Source organism: Stigmatopora argus, chromosome 1 (genome assembly GCF_051989625.1).
Source record: "Stigmatopora argus isolate UIUO_Sarg chromosome 1, RoL_Sarg_1.0, whole genome shotgun sequence".
Classification (NCBI taxonomy): domain Eukaryota; kingdom Metazoa; phylum Chordata; class Actinopteri; order Syngnathiformes; family Syngnathidae; genus Stigmatopora; species Stigmatopora argus.
In genome coordinates, this window is record NC_135387.1 from 28,822,190 (window position 1) to 28,840,269 (window position 18,080).

The window sequence follows — 18,080 nt, forward strand, 5'->3', positions numbered from 1 at the left end:
TACTTTATGCTGTACTTAAATGCTACACTAATATTCATGTAGACAACTGGAATATTTCTAAAGAAATGAGTTATTTTGCTGCTGTCTTGGGAGATTTGGTCATCACATTTTCTTTGCTTGTGTGTGTGTGTGTGTGTGTGTGTGTGTGTGTGTGTTTGTGTGTGTGTATGTGTGTGTGTGTGTGTGTGTGTGTGTGTGTGTGTGTATAAAGTCCAAAACTGGTCGATAGTGTCCTGTCCTCTCCTTTCTGAAACGGTTCATTGGACTGGAACGCTAATCCGTAAGGACCGTCTTTACTGTGGTGACCCCTTGGCGCACACACACACACACACACACACACACTCACACACACACTCACACACAGATATATCCTCATCCATCATACTCACAGTGTCAACGCTGTAGGAAGGAAGGTGGCCTCATGGTTAATGGCCAGTAGCCAATCAGGGCTCTTGCCTCTCTGACATCATCCTGGTGAGGATGTATCCTTGCAGACTGTATTTTTATTTTAATAATCAGGGAGGACAGTCAGCAGAAGATTGGATGTCTTTAGTCAGTCGTTGTTGTAGCTTAACATATTTTGTAAGGTGTGGCTCTTTGACTCATCTCATTTCATCTCATTTTCGGAACTGTTTTGACCTAACTAGGGTTGTGAGGGTGCTGGAGCCTATCCCAGCTGACGTTGGGCCAGAGGCGGGGGCAGCCTGAATTGGTGGTCAGCCAATCGCAGGGCACAATGAGACATACAACCAATCACTTGTAGCAAGGGGCAATTTAGAGTGTCCAATCAGCCTACCATTGGATTGTATTGGATTGGATAACTTTATTCATCCCGTGTTCGGGAAATGTCATTGTGACAGTAGCAAGAAAAGGCATAGTTATAAGTTAGACAGTACAGTCAAAGGCCAGAACAACAAAGCAAAAACAAAAAGTACAAAGCAAATCAAAGTCAATGGGATCATTAAGAATCACCAAATCATTAAGACAGAAAAGCAGCAAAAACACAAAAAACGCGCTACGAGTTTCAGTAGCAAAAACGGATAGACTCAAAAAGATGTAAAGTTGGACAAAAAACTGGAACCACACACAGGAAGTCTTCCACGAGATGGGGAACTTCTGCAGACTGTGACCGAGGTAGAGAATATGCAGAGTCACTCTTCCAAGATTATCCGCTCAGTTCCTCAGTAGTCTGGAGCTGAAAAAAACAGCAGCAGGGCAGAACTCCTCGACTCCGTTGCTGGTAAGCGCCGACAGCTCTTCCATCTTATCCCACGATGGAATGGTTGCATGTTTTTGGAATGTGGGAAGAAACCGGAGTACCCGGAGAAAATCCACGCCTAGGGAGAACATGCAAACTCCACACAGGTGGACCGAGCTAGATTTGAACCCAGGTCCCCCACTGTGAGGCCCACGCACTAACCACTCAGCCGCTGGGCCGCCCGTTCTTTGAGTTTAACAGTTTAAAATTTTGGCTCTTTGTTTCTAACTTGTTCGCCATCCCTGTCCTAGATCTACAGACGTAACAAGTGTGATTTGAAAATGCGCAGTCATTGACAAAGTCCATTCTTGCTGAGAGAGCTCACCTCCAAAACTTTGATCAGAGTGTCTGTCCATGTTTTGCCCCGTGGCTAATGTAAAACACTCCCCACTCACGGACTTCACAAAGCCAGAGGGCAAGATTAACGTCGGTGTGGAATCGGTGTGGGTGTATTGCGATGAACATTTGGGATCTGGTTTCGCTCAAAGTGATGTGGACGACTCTTGTGTGGCGGCGCTCCACCTTGGTCTCCTCGGGTCTTATCTCCCACTTTAATAAATGCGCAAATTGCTCCCGTGAAGACAACCAAGTTTCTTTTCCTCGTCCTCCCCCTCGCTTCACCTCTCCTCACATTTTGCTCACCCACAGTTTAATATTCTCTCGGGTTTTTTTTTTTTCATATAGAATTTGTACCACAATTAGCAGCGCTGTTCTGCCATGCGAAACATTGACTTGAATTGAATGCTTTTATTGTCATTATACAAATATAATTAATGAGATCTAAAGCTTTCACCACACAGTGGATAAATAACAACAACAAACAGACCAATAAATAATAAATAAATAAGTAGTCCAATTGAGATCAACAGAGCGGCTTTGTTCCGTCTGAAGTCCAAGAGGAGTTTCACGGTTCTTGGAGATGTTCAGCGCTAAGTTGTTGGGAGTATACTCGCTGAGTCTATGGACTCGACAACAAACAAACAAACACCTAGATAATCAATATATAGTAATGATAAATTTATAATCAATACATAGTAGTAGATAAATATGTGGTCAACATCATAAATGAGTTGTATATAAATAGTAGTAATGTCTTGATTAGGTCCTGGGTGAGGAACTCGAGTTGAGTATGCTGATAACTCTTGGGAAGAAACTGTCCTAGAGTCTGTTCGTGTGCGGTCGATTGGTCATTGGTCGCCAGTCTTTTGGTCGCCGGTCTTTTGGTCGCGGTCTTTTGGTCGGCCCGACCGCGACAAACGGGCACCCAAAAGACCGGCAACAAAACAAGGTAAAACAACACGGTTTACGCATCAATAAAAGCCAACAATGGCCAAGAGCAGTTTCACTGAGCCGACGTTTGTATGTACATGCGTTGTCCCTTTAAGAAGCTACGTCAGTCAGGGTCTTAACAAGTTCTCCAACAAAAAACAATAAAAGTCCGGGAAATTTTGAGCTTTTCTTTAGCCTAATAATTACTAGGGCATTAAGTATGACTAAATACTAATTCACAGTTTGTATTTAGGGAATTTGAGCAATGATTTAAATGGTAATTATTACTTACCTTCCGGGCGACCAAAAGATCGGCGACCAAAAGATTGGCAACCAAAAGACCGGCGACCAAAAGACCGGCGACCAATCGATCGTGTTGGTCTTGGCTGTTATGGTTCGGGAGTGCCTTCCAGAGGGCGGCAGGTTGAAGTGGTGGAAGCCGGGATGCGTACAGTAATATTTCGACATACAAGTGCCCCGACATACGAGCAATTTGAGATGCGAGTAAAATTTTGAGCAAATATTTACCTTGAGATACGAGACACATTTTGATATACGAGCAGACAGCGGACGCCAGAGGCTGCTCATAAGAACATCATGGCCACTGTCTTTCCCGTCGCAACTCCCTCATATAATGTCTCTACGAGCACTGGGCGGAGCCTTGCATTTTTTTTTCCCATTAGTCAGTGCAAATGGCGGAGCGATCGCTAATACGAGAGGAGTATATACTACTTCTCGTTGGCAAGTGGTCATGCGTTATCCTATTCTCAGGACATTTGTGTGCATCATTTTCAGAATATTTTGAAGGGAAGACAAACAACCCTCGATAGGTTGCATCTGAAAGTCAGGGTGGAGGCGGGGCAAATAGAGCCAACCCGGGAGATATCAACATTTAAAACAAAATTAGAATTAAGTTTAGTGTAAGGTTAGATTAAACTTCTATTTGATTTTGTCTGGAGAATGGCGGAGCTTCCTCGCTAATACGAGAGGAGTATATACTAATCATTGGCAAGTGGTCGTGCATCATTTTCAGAATATTTTGAAGGGAAGACAAAAGCAATCAACCCTCGATAGGTTCCTTTAGCTGCAGTCTTCCTTCAAAAAAAATGGTTCGATAACGATCTTCACGTTAGAATAGTCTACACATTGTCCACTTTTTGAAACTAAATTTCAACCACCATTTTTTTTCCTGGGATGCAATTTGTCCCCCTTTTATGGAGTAGCAAGGCAAAGGGCATCTTCATCCAGGCAGAAAACTAAAACTAAAACGATAGGGCAAGTGGTAAAAGAACAAGCGAAGAGGGGATAAAAGTGAGAATTCCCTCATGAGGAATCCCCTAGTCGGGGAAGATTGTTGTGTCTCATTGTGTTGCACAGCTCCGCTATCTGATGCAGACTCGGCTCTGACACCTGTCACCCCCCCTTAATGAAAGAGCCCCCACAATCCTTTGCTGCCAGAGATTTTCCGTCCATGTATAAATGTGTGTTTGCGCGTGTACGTGCATCAACCTTGCAGGATTTCCGTGTCGTAATTGGAACAGATGCTTGAACATGCTCCTTCAACGTTAACAATAGCTGCTACTTCAGGCTAGATACTTCAGGTCTAGCCAATGTATTCGGTCACACACACACACATACACACACAAACATACACACACACACGTCCACGGTTGGAAAGTCCTTTTTTCATTCTAATTGAGCCTTGAGGCTTCACGGCAGTCCATCGCTGCTCCATCACCACCTGTGAATGCTTCAGACTTGAACATTCTTGCCATTCTTGTTGACAATCTGCTTCACTCCAGCAAGCGCATCGATTTGTTCTTGTCTTCTTCTGGTTTTTTTTTGCCTTTTCTTCCACTAAAGGCTACCCAACGGCAGGGCTGGATGTCTTATAAAAGTTAATAGCAATTACTCAGCGTGTCTTTCTATTGAAAGACGGTGATTTAGCAGAGGAACGGAGAGCATTTGAGGATCTATTTATGGATTATGTGAAGGTTTAATGGCAGAATTCATTGACGGTCAATAAGGACAATTTGCTGTCACATTATCACGACATTAACGTCAGACAAAGTCAATGAGAATTGACTTAAACTACATTTTAAACTGTGTACAGTCATACTTTTTGACAAATTGCAAGCAAAAACTGTATGTGTATTGTATTGTAAGATATTTTACGTCACCACCATCATGCTAACAGACATTAATTTTACTGTAAGAAAGCTTGATCTAAATGTGATGTGTTCTTAAAGATTGGCATTTAACAATAAAAAATGCATAATTATGCTTATTAAATGACCTAAATCAGGCGGTACAGTGGACAAGTGGTTAGCATTTTTGCCTCATAGCGCTGAAATTGATGGTTCAATCCCTGCTGGGTTTCGATCTTCGTGTGAGGAGTTTGCATGTTCTTCCCAGGTCTGTGTGGGTTTTATGTGGGTACTCCAGTTTACTGTTACACCCCAAAAACATGCATGGTAGGCTGGTTGAAAACACTAAATTGTGCCTAGGTATGAGTTTGAGCGTAAATAGTTGTTTGTCTTTTTGTGCCCTGTGATTGGCTGGCGACCAATTCGGGATGTCCCTCGCCTAATTCCAAAGTTTGCTGGGACAAGCTCCAGCTCCCCCAGCGGCCCTTGTGAGGATGAGTGGTTTGGAAATGAATGAATGTTCAATATCAGGTTGTTATGACATTAAATTTCATCACCTCATCAACCTGGGCCAATTGCTCCCCTTATTAATGATTGCAATTCCCCTTATTAAGCGGTTAAAAAAAACGTACAAATGCAACACGGCACTTATTTACTCTCATATAGCACACTTAAAAGTCTAAAAGTTTCTCCCAAGTAGTTGGCCAATCAGTATGCACGAAATTCAAGATTCTGTAGATGTCGCTGTATGACGCTGACAGCTTGACTGTCTGGGTACATGGCTTGCTGACGCGCTATATTTATATAGTGAAAAGGGTCACTCGGACGTTTCGTTGAAAGACGTTTGGTCGACCGGACGTTTGGTAGAACGGACGTTTGGTCGAACGGACGTTTGGTCGACCGGACGTTTGGTCGAACGGACGTTTGGTCGAACGGACGTTTGGTCGAACGGACGTTTGGTCGAACGGACGTTTGGTCGCCGGGTTGTTACTGTTGAAACCAGCTCTCAAAATTATAATCATGAAAGAGTGAGTTTAATATCTAAATATCTCATATCAAAATATCAACAGTTAACTCTCTGTCATAATTTGACAGCGAGCGAACCTGGCGACCAAACGTCCGTTCTACCAAACGTCCGCTCGACCAAACGTCCGGTCGACCAAACGTCCGGTCGACCAAACATCTGGGGACCAAACATCCGGGGACCAAACATCCGGGGACCAAACATCCGGGGACCAAATGTCCGGGGACCAAACGTCTGGGGACCAAACGTCTTTTGACAAAACGTCCGGTCACGAGTGAAAAGGACGCGCGTGGGCATATCATGCTTAAAGCATAACAATAATAGTAGTTGACGATGACGTTTTTGTCTGCTACCAGTGACCGAGACGATGCGGATTAGAGCCAAAATGGCTAAAACCAGATCGGTTTTACAAAAAATATCATTAAAAATCCCATGAACTATCAACAAACATAAAATACGTGAATAACGTATAAATTAACAGCTATGGCACCTGGAACTGATTTTTCCCAGAACATCTAATTAGAAAAACCGAAAAACTGAAGTTTTATTCAGACTCAAAAATGACAGTCATTCCTTGGCATCATTGCTACCAATAACGGCCAATAATGATCTCGTTATATACATACCTGTAAATAGAAAGCCGAGACGATCGTAAAAAAGACTTCCCAATTCAACTGAAAAGTCCTCCTTGTATAAGACCGTGTTTTATCTATCCGGACCCTGTTGGAATGTAGCATAGTCCCCTTTGTCCATCCAGATCGGTATCTTCATCCACAGACCCTCTTACTTTGCTGGTCACATCTCAAACCACTTCTTTTTAATTTTCTTATCTCCAGGAGTGTCCTCAAATCCTGCCCTCCACTCAGATCTATATCCCGGCTGGAGTTATGAGGCCAATCACGCTGCTGGCACAGAACCTGCCCCAGCCTCAGTCCGGACAGAGGAACTACGAGTGTATTTTTCACATTCAAGGCAACACCCTCAGCGTCCCGGCTCTGAGGTTCAACAGCACGAGCATCCAATGCCAGAAGAGTACAGTAAGTCACCACACGCCTTCCGAACGTAGTATGGCGACGACCCAGAAACAACGGTTCGGTTTGGGATAGCTTCCAAAATGTATTGCCATGATTTTAGTAAGCTTCCATATTGTCGACAGTTTTTGGGAAGCGGAGCGATAGTTTTTCTTTCGGAAGGTCACACTTTTGATAGCTGTGTTGTCCTTGAGGACGTCGTTGAAATCACAGCTGTCCTTGATAGTCGGCCTGATGCTTTGTGAAATGGCTTGTCTTTCATATGCAGTAAAAAGTATGTCCGAGTAATATTTTTTTTGTCAGAATTGATGGGATAATCATCTGGTTTTCCATTTTTGAAAGATCGAACCTATTGAGGGTTGTTTGCTTTTGTCTTCCCTTCAAAATATTCCCAAAATGATGCACACAAATGTCCTCACAATAGGATAACGCACCACCACTTGCCAACGAGAAGTAGTATATACTCCTCTCGTATTAGCGATCACTCCGCCATTCGCACTGACCAATGGGGAGAAAAAAACACTGAAAAAATGCAACGCTCCGCCGAGTGCTCATAGAGACATTACACGAGGGAGTTGTGACGGGAAAGACAGTGGCCATGATTTTTTATTTGGTGAGAAGAAATATGTAAAAATATTTCTTGAATGTTCAAATCCTACCTAACAATTGAACCAATCAGTTTACGGAATTTTTGTCTATGGATATGAAAGAAATTCCAAGTTACAAAACTTAAAACACTTTCTTTAGCCTGTATAATATTCGGATTTTTTCTTAATAGCGTTGCTCTAACATTCGCTATTTCACAATTTTACTATTTGTTATTTTCCAACATCATGCTGGCCTCCTATTGGCCAGAAGGTCACCAATTTCTACCGGAGTTTTTCAAGTGTGCTTAAAGCAACTTTATTTTTTATATTTCATTTGAAACCCCCAAAATTTAAGTTCTTCATAATTAGTTGTTGAATTGTGTATTTACATTTATGTGTTCTTAGGGTTTGTCAGTTGTCAAACGTTTGTCTCTTCCTCATTCACCCACCCTTCAACAATAGAAAATATTTTTGCATGTTTTTTCAACAACAATAGTTTTTTGTTATTCATCTTAATCGCTTAATAAATAACGTTCCCTCCTTTTTGGGCAGCGTTTTGCCATATTTCATACAAAAATGGTTTACTTTTACTATTTTTAAAGGGTTAACTTGGTCGTATTTTTTACTGGATTAAGGCTCTTACATGTAAAATGCGTCTCTATTTCCCCCAAAAATTGAAATACGAAACCACCCCCGGAACCATTTAATTTAGTAAGTAGACTTTATTTTGCAACTCTGCTATCTAGCCAAACAAATATATCAACATAACACATCTGAAATCAATCATGCTGGACCGACAATTCATTTCAGTCAGTAGAAACTATTTTCTCCAATTGTAGGCGAGTACAGCCGTGTGGTTTTATTTCCCATCTCCTTAGGTGGGATTGTGATAGTGTCCAATTAAGGAAGCTGTAAGTGGAATGATGACGAATTACAATGCGGCTGTCGACGGACGCCAGCACGCACGCGTACGTAGGACGGCGAGGCAAATAGATGTCGCAAACAATGCCGAAGCAGCAAGAAAGGTGATGGAGGAGGTGGAATGAATAAAGACGGACACAAAATGAAAGAGAAAATTGAACTCTGAAAACAATTGAGGCGAGAAGAGATTATACATTATTGTGTAATATAAAAGATGCAGGACATATTTGAGAAAGGGAGGAAAATAGAACATCTTGATTGGCGCAAAATTGGCCCTGGGCTTGCGTGGGTTTTCTCCGAGTACTCCGGTTTCCTCCCACATCCATAAAGCATGCATGCTAGGCTAGCTGGTTGAACACTCTAAATTGGCCTTAGCTATGATTGGTTGTTCTTTGTCTCCTCGTGCCCTGCGATTGGCTGGCCACCGATTTAGGGTATCCGTAGTTAGCTGGGATAGGCTCCAGCACCCCCTGTGACCCTTTTAAGGATAGGCGGTTAAATAAATAAAATGAAATAGAAATGATGCGTTAGCTGTCTGTCTAAAGCACAGGTGTCAAAGTGGCGGCCCGGGGGGAAAATCTGGCCTGCCGCATCATTTTGTGTGGCCCGGGAAAGTAAATCATGAGTGCCGACTTTCTGTTTTAGGATCAAATTAAAATGAAGAGTATAGATGTATATTAAATTTTTTGATTTTCCCCCTTTAAAATCAATATTTGTCATTTTTTAATCCATTTTTTTCTGTTTTTAGTTCAAAAATCATTTTGTAAAATCTAAAAATATATAAAATAAACATTGTTTTAGATCTATAAAAAATGAATTTTCAGGGCTTTTAATCCAGTTCTTTTAATCCATTTATTAAAAAAAAATCTAAATATTATATCTAAAATTGTCCAGCCCACATGAAATCGAGTTGACGTTAAAGCGGCCCGCAAACCAACCCAAGTCGGACACCCTTGGTCTAAAGCGATTAAAAAAGATAATGAATAAAAAAATCTTGCCCAGATAAATTTGCGGAGGGGAGCGAAAAATACAAAACCTATTTATAAGCATAATACGTGTCAATTATTATTCATTAGAATAATAAGTGGTAGATATTTCAGTAAAATTTCAGTCAAACATTTATTTACAGTATTCCCCTTTTTTACGTGATCAGTTAGGTTAATTTTCATATTACGTTTGACTTCTAGTGCCATCAAAATGTAAAACCTTAAAGTTGCCCTTCAATAATAGTAATAATAACAATAACTAATTCCCGTATTTTCTCCTATATACGGCGTATTTGTCACAAAAAAAATGATGTCTGAATCGAGGGTACGGCTTATATGCGCATAAATTAGGCTTGACATGCATAAAACTACAAAAACGAAACGCCATAACGCAAGACAATGCGTCCAATCTTATACGACAAAAATTGTAAAAGTTCGACGATTTTAAAGGCAATTTTAAGGGTGCGGCTTATATGCGAGAAAATACGCAACTATCAAACTAATGCAAACAAAACATTTTTTTTCGAGGACCAGTGTCTGGTACTTTATAAGTTTTGCTATGCATTTTTTAAGGCAAAAGAAAGCCAAAGATTTATTACATAGAGACACTATTCAATAGCTTTTATGATTGATAACCTGCTTACTGTTACCATTGTGTTCCGTATTCTCGGGAGGAAAGCGTATGTATATGCATCAGAGCCGACTGGCTCCGGGTTAGTCGCGTGTAATAAATCATTGGGAAAATTAGCACGCGGTGGATGTTCCCCTGTCCATTTAATCTTTCTGTCTGGTGCATTATTTAACCCCTCGCCAGCTCTCAAACATCCAACCCACGCGTACACCGGGGGATTCGGAGTACGCCTGAACGTACCCGGTCTTGCGCACCCTTGGAGATAGGGCGCTTGTGCTTTTGTTTCGATACCGCAGAGCCCAACGTAGTGACGGATTCCCGCGAACATTTTTGTCCTAGCCATCGGAGACTGGTATCGCTAACAACCAGTGACCTGCTTTGCATGATTTATTACCCTGCCACTATCAAAGACGGGGGATGGGAGAGAGTGTGGGGGAAATGAATACTACTCAGTGGGTCGATATCCCTATTGTCATCAGAATGAGTCAGTAGTCATAAAAAAATGGATACAAATAATTGCCCATGAATGTCACTTCTATCTTAGTGCCTGCCCTTGACAAACTAAACGGATTGGACGTCTATTCAGGGCAATGGTGACAAAAATCAACTGCGATTGTGGTTGAAATTCCTTAAAAACATTGGTTTGTACCAATTATAGCATGATTTATTTAGCAGTGGTTGAATGGTTATCGTGTCGGCCTCACAGCTCTGGGGTCCAGGGTTCAAGTCTAGGTCGGTCCACCTGTGTTTGCATGTTCTTCCGGGCCTGCGTGGGTTTTCTCCGGGTATTCCGGTTTCATCCGACATTCCAAAACATGCATGGTGGGCTGATTGGACACTCTAAATTGCCCGTAGCGACAAGTGATTGGTTGTTTGTCTCATTGTACCCTGCGATTGGCTGGCCATCGATTCAGGGTGTCCCCTACCTCTGGACCGAAGTCAGGTGGAATTGGCTCCAGCACCCCCCGCGACCCTAGTGAGGATAAAGCGGTGTAGAAAATGAATGAATGAATCTCTCGAGCACAAATTTTGACAAGCTTGCATTTCAAGACATGGCAGATAATATTTTACTTTACTCAAAAATTTCAAGGTTTCCGTTTCAAATCAAATGAAACGTAATCCTTGAAACCAATAACAACCCCATTCATGATCTGTATCTGTCAAAAATGCAATATTTATCACAAACTCCTGGCGAAAAGTTGAATCAAAGACGTAAATAGTCCCTCCCAATTCAACGGAAACCAAGTACTTGAAGTCTTTTTCTAACACTCTCTCAAGGTATCTGCCAAGAAGACGAAGAGAATGCAACCTTTACCTCCACACAAAATCAGCTTTTTACCCCAAATCACACATGGTCTGCTTTAAAAAACATAGCAGTTCCCTACGTAGACCTAATAGGACCCACCATCAGCCCCATATCTATTCTAACAATCCACGGGGGGACAAGCAATACATGGAGACGATTCATGTAGCGGGAGCGTAAACGAATGCGGGAGCAGATAACGAATGAACCCGAGCCAACTTGCCGTGTTACAGTAATGAGGCCGGCAACTGCTTTCAGCTCACCTTACCTACTCTGTGTCCCCCAAAGCCCCCTTTTGTCAACTAACAATGACTGCCCTCCTCCCCAACCCGTACTTCCTCGGCCCTTAAACTCCTCACCCCATTTTGTTAGGCCAGATCCATAGAAGAACCCAAGATGGCTTATCACTGTTTGCCAGCTTCCATCTTTCCAGTCCGCATTAATAAACCCCATTCATTCGAACACCTTATCCGTGGGGGTGCTGGAGCCTATCCCAGCTGATTTCTGGGACACCCTGAATCAGTGGCCAGCCAATGGCAGGCCGCAATGAAACACAACCAATTGCTGTTAGCTAGGGACAATTTAGAGCACAGGTGTCAAAGTGGCGGCCCGGGGCCAAATCTGGCCCGCCTCATCATTTTGTGCGGCCCGAGAAAGTAAATCATGAGTGCCGACTTTCTGTTTTAGGATCAAATTAAAATGAAGAGTATAGATGTATATTACATTTCCTGATTTTCCCCCTTTTAAATCAATAATTGTAGTTTTTTAAATCATTTTTTCTGTGTTTTAGTTCAAAAATCATTTTGTAAAATCTAAAATTATATAAAAAAAGCTAAAATAAACATTGTTTTATATCTATAAAAAACTGAATATTCAGGACCTTTAATCCAGTTCATTTAATCCATTTATAAAAAAAATCTAAATATGATATCTAAAATGTGTGCACAACTGGCTAGCCTAGCATGCATGTTTTTGAAATGTGGGAGAAACCAAAGAACCCATCCACAGTCTAATTGTGCGCTATGTGAAGCAACCAACGAAGGAAGGAAATAAATCCCGACGAAATAGTTTTCAGCAACTGTGTTTGTCCGATTAACGTAACAAATATTGTAGGCACCAGCTATTTTTCAAAATTAAATCTTAAAAACATCCTAAAAACTACAATTTGCAGTCACGCAAGGATAGCATTTTGCACTCTAATTTAAAACCTTCACAAACATAAGTATCATTTTTTTATGGCGGAGCTAATGACTTCAACAAAAGCGTATAAAAATGATCCATAAAGAAAGTCCTTTTAAGATTTGTCAGATTAGTCAATTGAACAGCAAGACAAATTATTACCACTTTGGTAAGATTACGCCTAAACTGGCGAGTGGGTAGTGTGTCGGCCTCGAAGTTCTGAAATCGAGGTTTCAATTCCAGGTTCGGACCTTCCTGTGTGGAGTTTAAATGACCAAAATCAGGCAACACAGTGGTCGATTGGTTAGCAAATCCGCCTCAAAGCTCAAAATTGAGGGTTCATATCATGCTCAAAGCATGACAACATTAGCAATCGACGATGACGTTTTCATCTTCTACCAGTGACTAGATTAGAGCTGAAATTCGTAAAACCAGATCGATTTTACAGAAAAGTTACAGGAAAAAAATCCAGTAAAAAAAAATTAAATGACAATAAAACGTATAAAATACAGGAAAATGTAAAAGTTGACATGTATTGCAGTACATGTGGGATCATTCCGTGGAACCAAAATGGGTAAAACGAGATCGGTTTTACAAAAATGTTACAGGAAAACATATCCAGTAAAAAATTTGAAAAGACAAAAAAACGTATTAAATACAGTAAAATGCAAAAGTTGACAGGTATTGAAGTATATGTGGGAACATTCCGTATAGGAGCAGCCATCTTTGATGGGGATGAATTTTTGCCGATTTTCGTCATGTTATCTGCCTAATTTACATTTCTCTCTATTTTTCCTTTGACTTGATTTTGCCACATTTCTTTGCAACCAACCTTCTCTCCTCTAGTCTTTTCCCCCTCAGGACCTTGCTACTGTATGCGTTGGCTCAGGTAGATTAATTACCTGCAGTGACATGCAGGCGCTGGCCAGAGGCTCCAGTAATGAGTTTGATTACTCATCTCCAGCAGCTTTTTGGTGCTCAGGGAAGGAGAGAAAGGACACTAAGTCGTCCCTTCACAGGGGCTTCTCGTTTAGAAAGAATAGGGATGGGGGGGTCAGAAAATGGTACTTTATACTTTTAAAACACTGACACCAGATCTGGATCAAAACTCTATGCCTGTTACTCCAATTATTATTATTATGATCCAATTTGATGAGACAAAAAGGTTGAAGTGAATGCTTTTTTTTGTCATTATACAATTAGCCTTAGTAGTCAGCATTATAGGTAGTACAGTATATATTATAAATAAGTAGTAGTCAAGTAGGTCCAGAGTGACTCGAAGTGGTTAACGGAAAGTCTTGATTAGGTCCCCCTAGGTGCAGAACTGGAGTTGAGTATGGTGACGGTTCTTGGGAAGAAACTGTCCTTGAGTTTGTTTGTCTTGGCTGTTATGGCCGTGTGGTCAAAGTTTACTGTTTTATAAAAAAAGGACATATGATCACATTTTCCTTTATAAACAAATTCCTGAATGTGTTTTCTTATTGTTTTGGGTCTGTTTTTGTTTGTTTGTTTTTACATTTTTTGGCCAGTTTTATGAACCAGATATCTTCATAACATGAATCCTGAAGCAATGTATTCATTCAAAAGTAAGTGCTATTGTCTGTTTACCAACTTGAACAACCTCCAAAAGTAACTTCAAATTGAGTTAGTTATTCAAGCCATGAGTTATTTTTCAGCCCACTAAAAAGTACAATTTTATCTTTGCAAAACAATCAATTTACTCAATAAAATCTTGCGAAAAGCGACCTTATCAAATAAGACTCAAATTTATAAAACAAACTGCTTTCTCCCTTCCAGTATGCCAGTGGAGATTTTTATTTTATTTTAATATCTATAGTGATATTTACAACATATTGCTTTACTGGATTTCTGCTCTTATATGACAATTAGCCTCTCGAAATTTTATCTCGTTACATTTCTTAAAAGTTTTTTTTAATTGCTTATTTGGTGGGCTCTTTCACTGAGATTATCAATAATAATATTAAAAATAAATGAATAAACTTTGAATTGAGGTGAAATTTGCATACAGGCCAACTATTGCAATTCCACATTGATTATAAACATCTTCACATTATGAACTTGCATACCTCGACCAATCGCTCCCCTTAATAATGATTGCAATTCCCCTTATTACGTGATAATAACCCGTACGAATGCCACATATTTACTCACATAGGGCGCAATTAAAAGTCTACAAAATTTCCCCAAAGTGGACGGGGCGCCCAATCAGTCGGTGCGCCTTTTGTATGCAGTAAATTCAAGATTCTGTAGATGTCGCTGTAGGACGCTGAGAGCTTGACTGTTTGGGTACATTGCTTGCTGACACGCTATATTATATAGTGAAAAGGGGAATGAGCATGTACATTTCAATGTTAGCAATCGACGATGATGGTTTCATATGCTACCAGTGACCGAGACGACCCGGATTAGAGCCGAAATGGGTAAAAGAGATCGGTTTTACAATAAACGTACTGCAAAAAATATCCAGTAAAAAATTGAAATAACAAAGAAAACGTATGAAATACAGGAAAATGTAAAAGTTGACATGTATTGAAGTACATGTGGGATCATTCCGTATCCGAAATTGATAAAACAAGATCGGTTTTACAAAAAACGTAAATAAAAAAACAGTACTTAAGTTGTAATACAGCGTACACAATAAGAAATTATTTAAAAAACGTATAAAATACGGGAAAAAAAACGTATAAATTGACACGTATGATCCACCGTCCACATCCACACAGGGAAATAACAGAAAATCTTTTTGCTGCAAAGGAATGGCGAGAATGTCACAGGAAGGTGAAAGACAAGAGCAAAATGAGAGAAGAGAAAAGAATGTGAAGAAGATAATCAAACGGCCGAAAACGTGAAACGATGTTCACTCAAACATGATGTAGTGGCCGCATGAGAGACGAGTGAGAGATGCGATAGGAAAGGAAATTTCAAAGTGAAATTGGCATTTTCCATTTGCTCGCTGACACGCTATCTCTAAAAAAAACACCACTTTACCACTCCAAATAAGCAATGGCGCTTGTAAACAGAAAATATATGTTCTCCAGCACACTAACGTGTCCGAATCCCCCGCGAAACTCACACGAGGTAGAATATCGTCATTAGCATGACCACAATGTCCCACTGGTTAAATACCCGCTTAAATACTGGCAACCAGCAGGGTAACAATAGGACTCTCCAAGGCGAGATGCCCATTAAATTTTAAGGGTTTCACTGGTCTGCCGTCACCTAAACACGATGTGGACATGTTCTCCAGATAACTCATGCCCCCCCCCCCAGATGTCGGCCACATCATGCTTAATTCATGTGGTCTTTCATTGGCTTGAAAATGGCAACACGGACCATACCGCAACACCCTGTCGCACTGCAAACACTTGCAGTTTAACCAAGTTTATACCTGTTAACTTATACGTTTTCCCGTATTTTATACATTGTTTTGGTCATTTCAAATTGTGTACGCCGTGCAACAACTTCTGTACGGGAAAAAAATGTGTACAAAAAGTTTTGTTAAGTAAGTTTTTTGTAAAACCGATCTCGTTTTATCCATTTCGGATACGGAGTGATCCCACATGTACTTTAATACATGTCAACTTTTACATTTTCCTGTATTTCATAGGTTTATTTTTGTTATTTCAAATTTTTTACTGGATATTTTTTGCAGTACGTTTTTTGTAAAACCGATCTCGTCTTCCTCATTTCGACTCTAATCCGGATCGTCTCGGTCACTGGTAGCAGAAGAAAACGTTATCGTCGAATGCTAATTGTCATGCTTTAAGCATGGTATGCGCAAACGCATTCGCTATTTCACACATCCGCATTTTCACTATATATATAGCGCGTCAGCAAGCAATGTACCCAGACAGTCAAGCTGGCAGCTGTTCTGAAAATGTGTCATGCTTGATCACCAATCTCCGGAAACTCAGTCGTAATGACAACATTATCATACCTGTCAATTTATGTTTTTTGCGTATTTTGTACGTTTTTGGATCATTTCAAATTGCGTGCGCCGTATAACAACTTTTCTATGGGAAAAATGTTTTAAAAAGCATGTTTTTTAGTAAAACCGATCTCGTCTTCCCCAGTTCGGCTCTAATCCGGATCGTCTTAGTCACTGGTAGCAGACAAAAACGTCATGGTCGACTGCTAATATTGTCATACTTTAAGCCAAGGGTGTCAAACTCGGGTTGGTTCGCGGGCCACATTAACGTCAACTTGATTTCAAGCGGGCCGGACCATTTTAGATATAATATTTAGATTTTTTTTAATAAATGGATTAAAAGAACTGGATTAAAAGCCCTGATTATTCAGTTTTTTTATAGATCTAAAACAATGTTTATTTTAGTTTTTTTTATATATATATATTTTTAGATTTTATAAAACGATTTTTGAACTAAAAACAGAAAAAATTGATTAAAAAATTACAATTATTGATTTAAAAGGGGGAAAATCAGCAAATTTAATATACATCTATACTCTTCATTTTATATTGATCCTAAAACAGAAAGTCGGCACTCATGATTTACTTTCTCGGGCCGCACAAAATGATGCGGCGGGCCAGATATGGCCCCCGGGCCGCCACTTTGGCACATGTGCTTTAATATGTCAATCATGTTCGCCTTTTCACTATTTAATTATAGCGCGCCAGCAAGCAATGTAACCAGACAGTCAAGCTGTCAGAGTCATACAGCGACATCTACAGAATCTAGAATTTTGTGCATACTGATTGTGAACCCCGTCCACTTTGTAGAAAATATTAGACTTTTAAGTGCGCCCTATGTGAGTAAATATGTGCCACGTTGCATTTGTACGTTTTTTTTATTGCTTAAATAGGGGAATTGCAATCATTAGTAATTGGCCGAGGTTGACAGGTACCCTTTTCTGTCATTTCCCTGTGTGGACGTGGACAGTGTTTGGAAATAAAATTTAGCGATGTTGATCACTTTGCATGGATATGATGTAAAATATCCATTTTGGGGTTACCAGTTTAGGAAATGCTCACATTCTCCTTGTGTTCATCAGTATGACTACGAGGGCAGTGACATCAGTGACCTCCCAGTTGAACTTTCCGTGCTGTGGAATGGAAACTTTGTCATCGATAATCCCTTCAACATCCAAGGTAAGATGTTTACTTATTAAAAACAAAAAAACATGAGTGTTTGTAGTTTGGTGTGGAGAAATGGTAGTAAAGTGACTTATTTTATTTGTTTCTGTGCAACTTTTATGTGAATATAATTTATTTGTTTTTTAATTCATTTTAGAAGGATTACAATGGTTTTGGGAAAAATATCATATGAACTGAAAAACACCTATTTGTTTTTTACATACAAGAATGCAAATGCTGGAGCTGATATGTGAACTACCGTATTTTCTCGAATATACACCGTATTTGTCGCTCAAATAAATGATGACTGAATCGATGGTACGGCTAATATGCGCACAAATTAGACTTGATATGCACAAAACGCCATGATGCAAGAAAATGTGGCCGATACGGTCATTTATTTCAAAATAAAGAAAAGATTAACTGATAAAACGCTTAACCAAATGTATTTTGACGTCTATGAATGAAATTAAAAAAATATATATATATATATATTGCATAAAACGTGAAAAAACTCACTTACTTGTGCCTGCCATTGCTCGCTCAGGGCGCCGCCATCTTACCTAGGGATGAAAAACTACACCGCTACGGACACACTTTATGGTTGTACTGCTCACATGACTTCCTTTTT

General features: G+C 40.1%; 1 protein-coding gene across 2 annotated transcripts in view; it reads left to right on the plus strand.

Moving 5' to 3' along the window:
- Positions 1-18,080, plus strand: part of LOC144085564 (plexin-A1-like) — a 242,470-nt gene that overhangs the window by 164,062 nt on the left and 60,328 nt on the right. For both annotated transcript variants that reach the window (XM_077614962.1, XM_077614972.1), the window contains exons 11-12: positions 6,535-6,735; positions 17,368-17,464. In XM_077614962.1, coding sequence (XP_077471088.1) covers positions 6,535-6,735; positions 17,368-17,464 — 298 coding nt within the window. The remainder of the gene's footprint in view (positions 1-6,534; positions 6,736-17,367; positions 17,465-18,080) is intronic.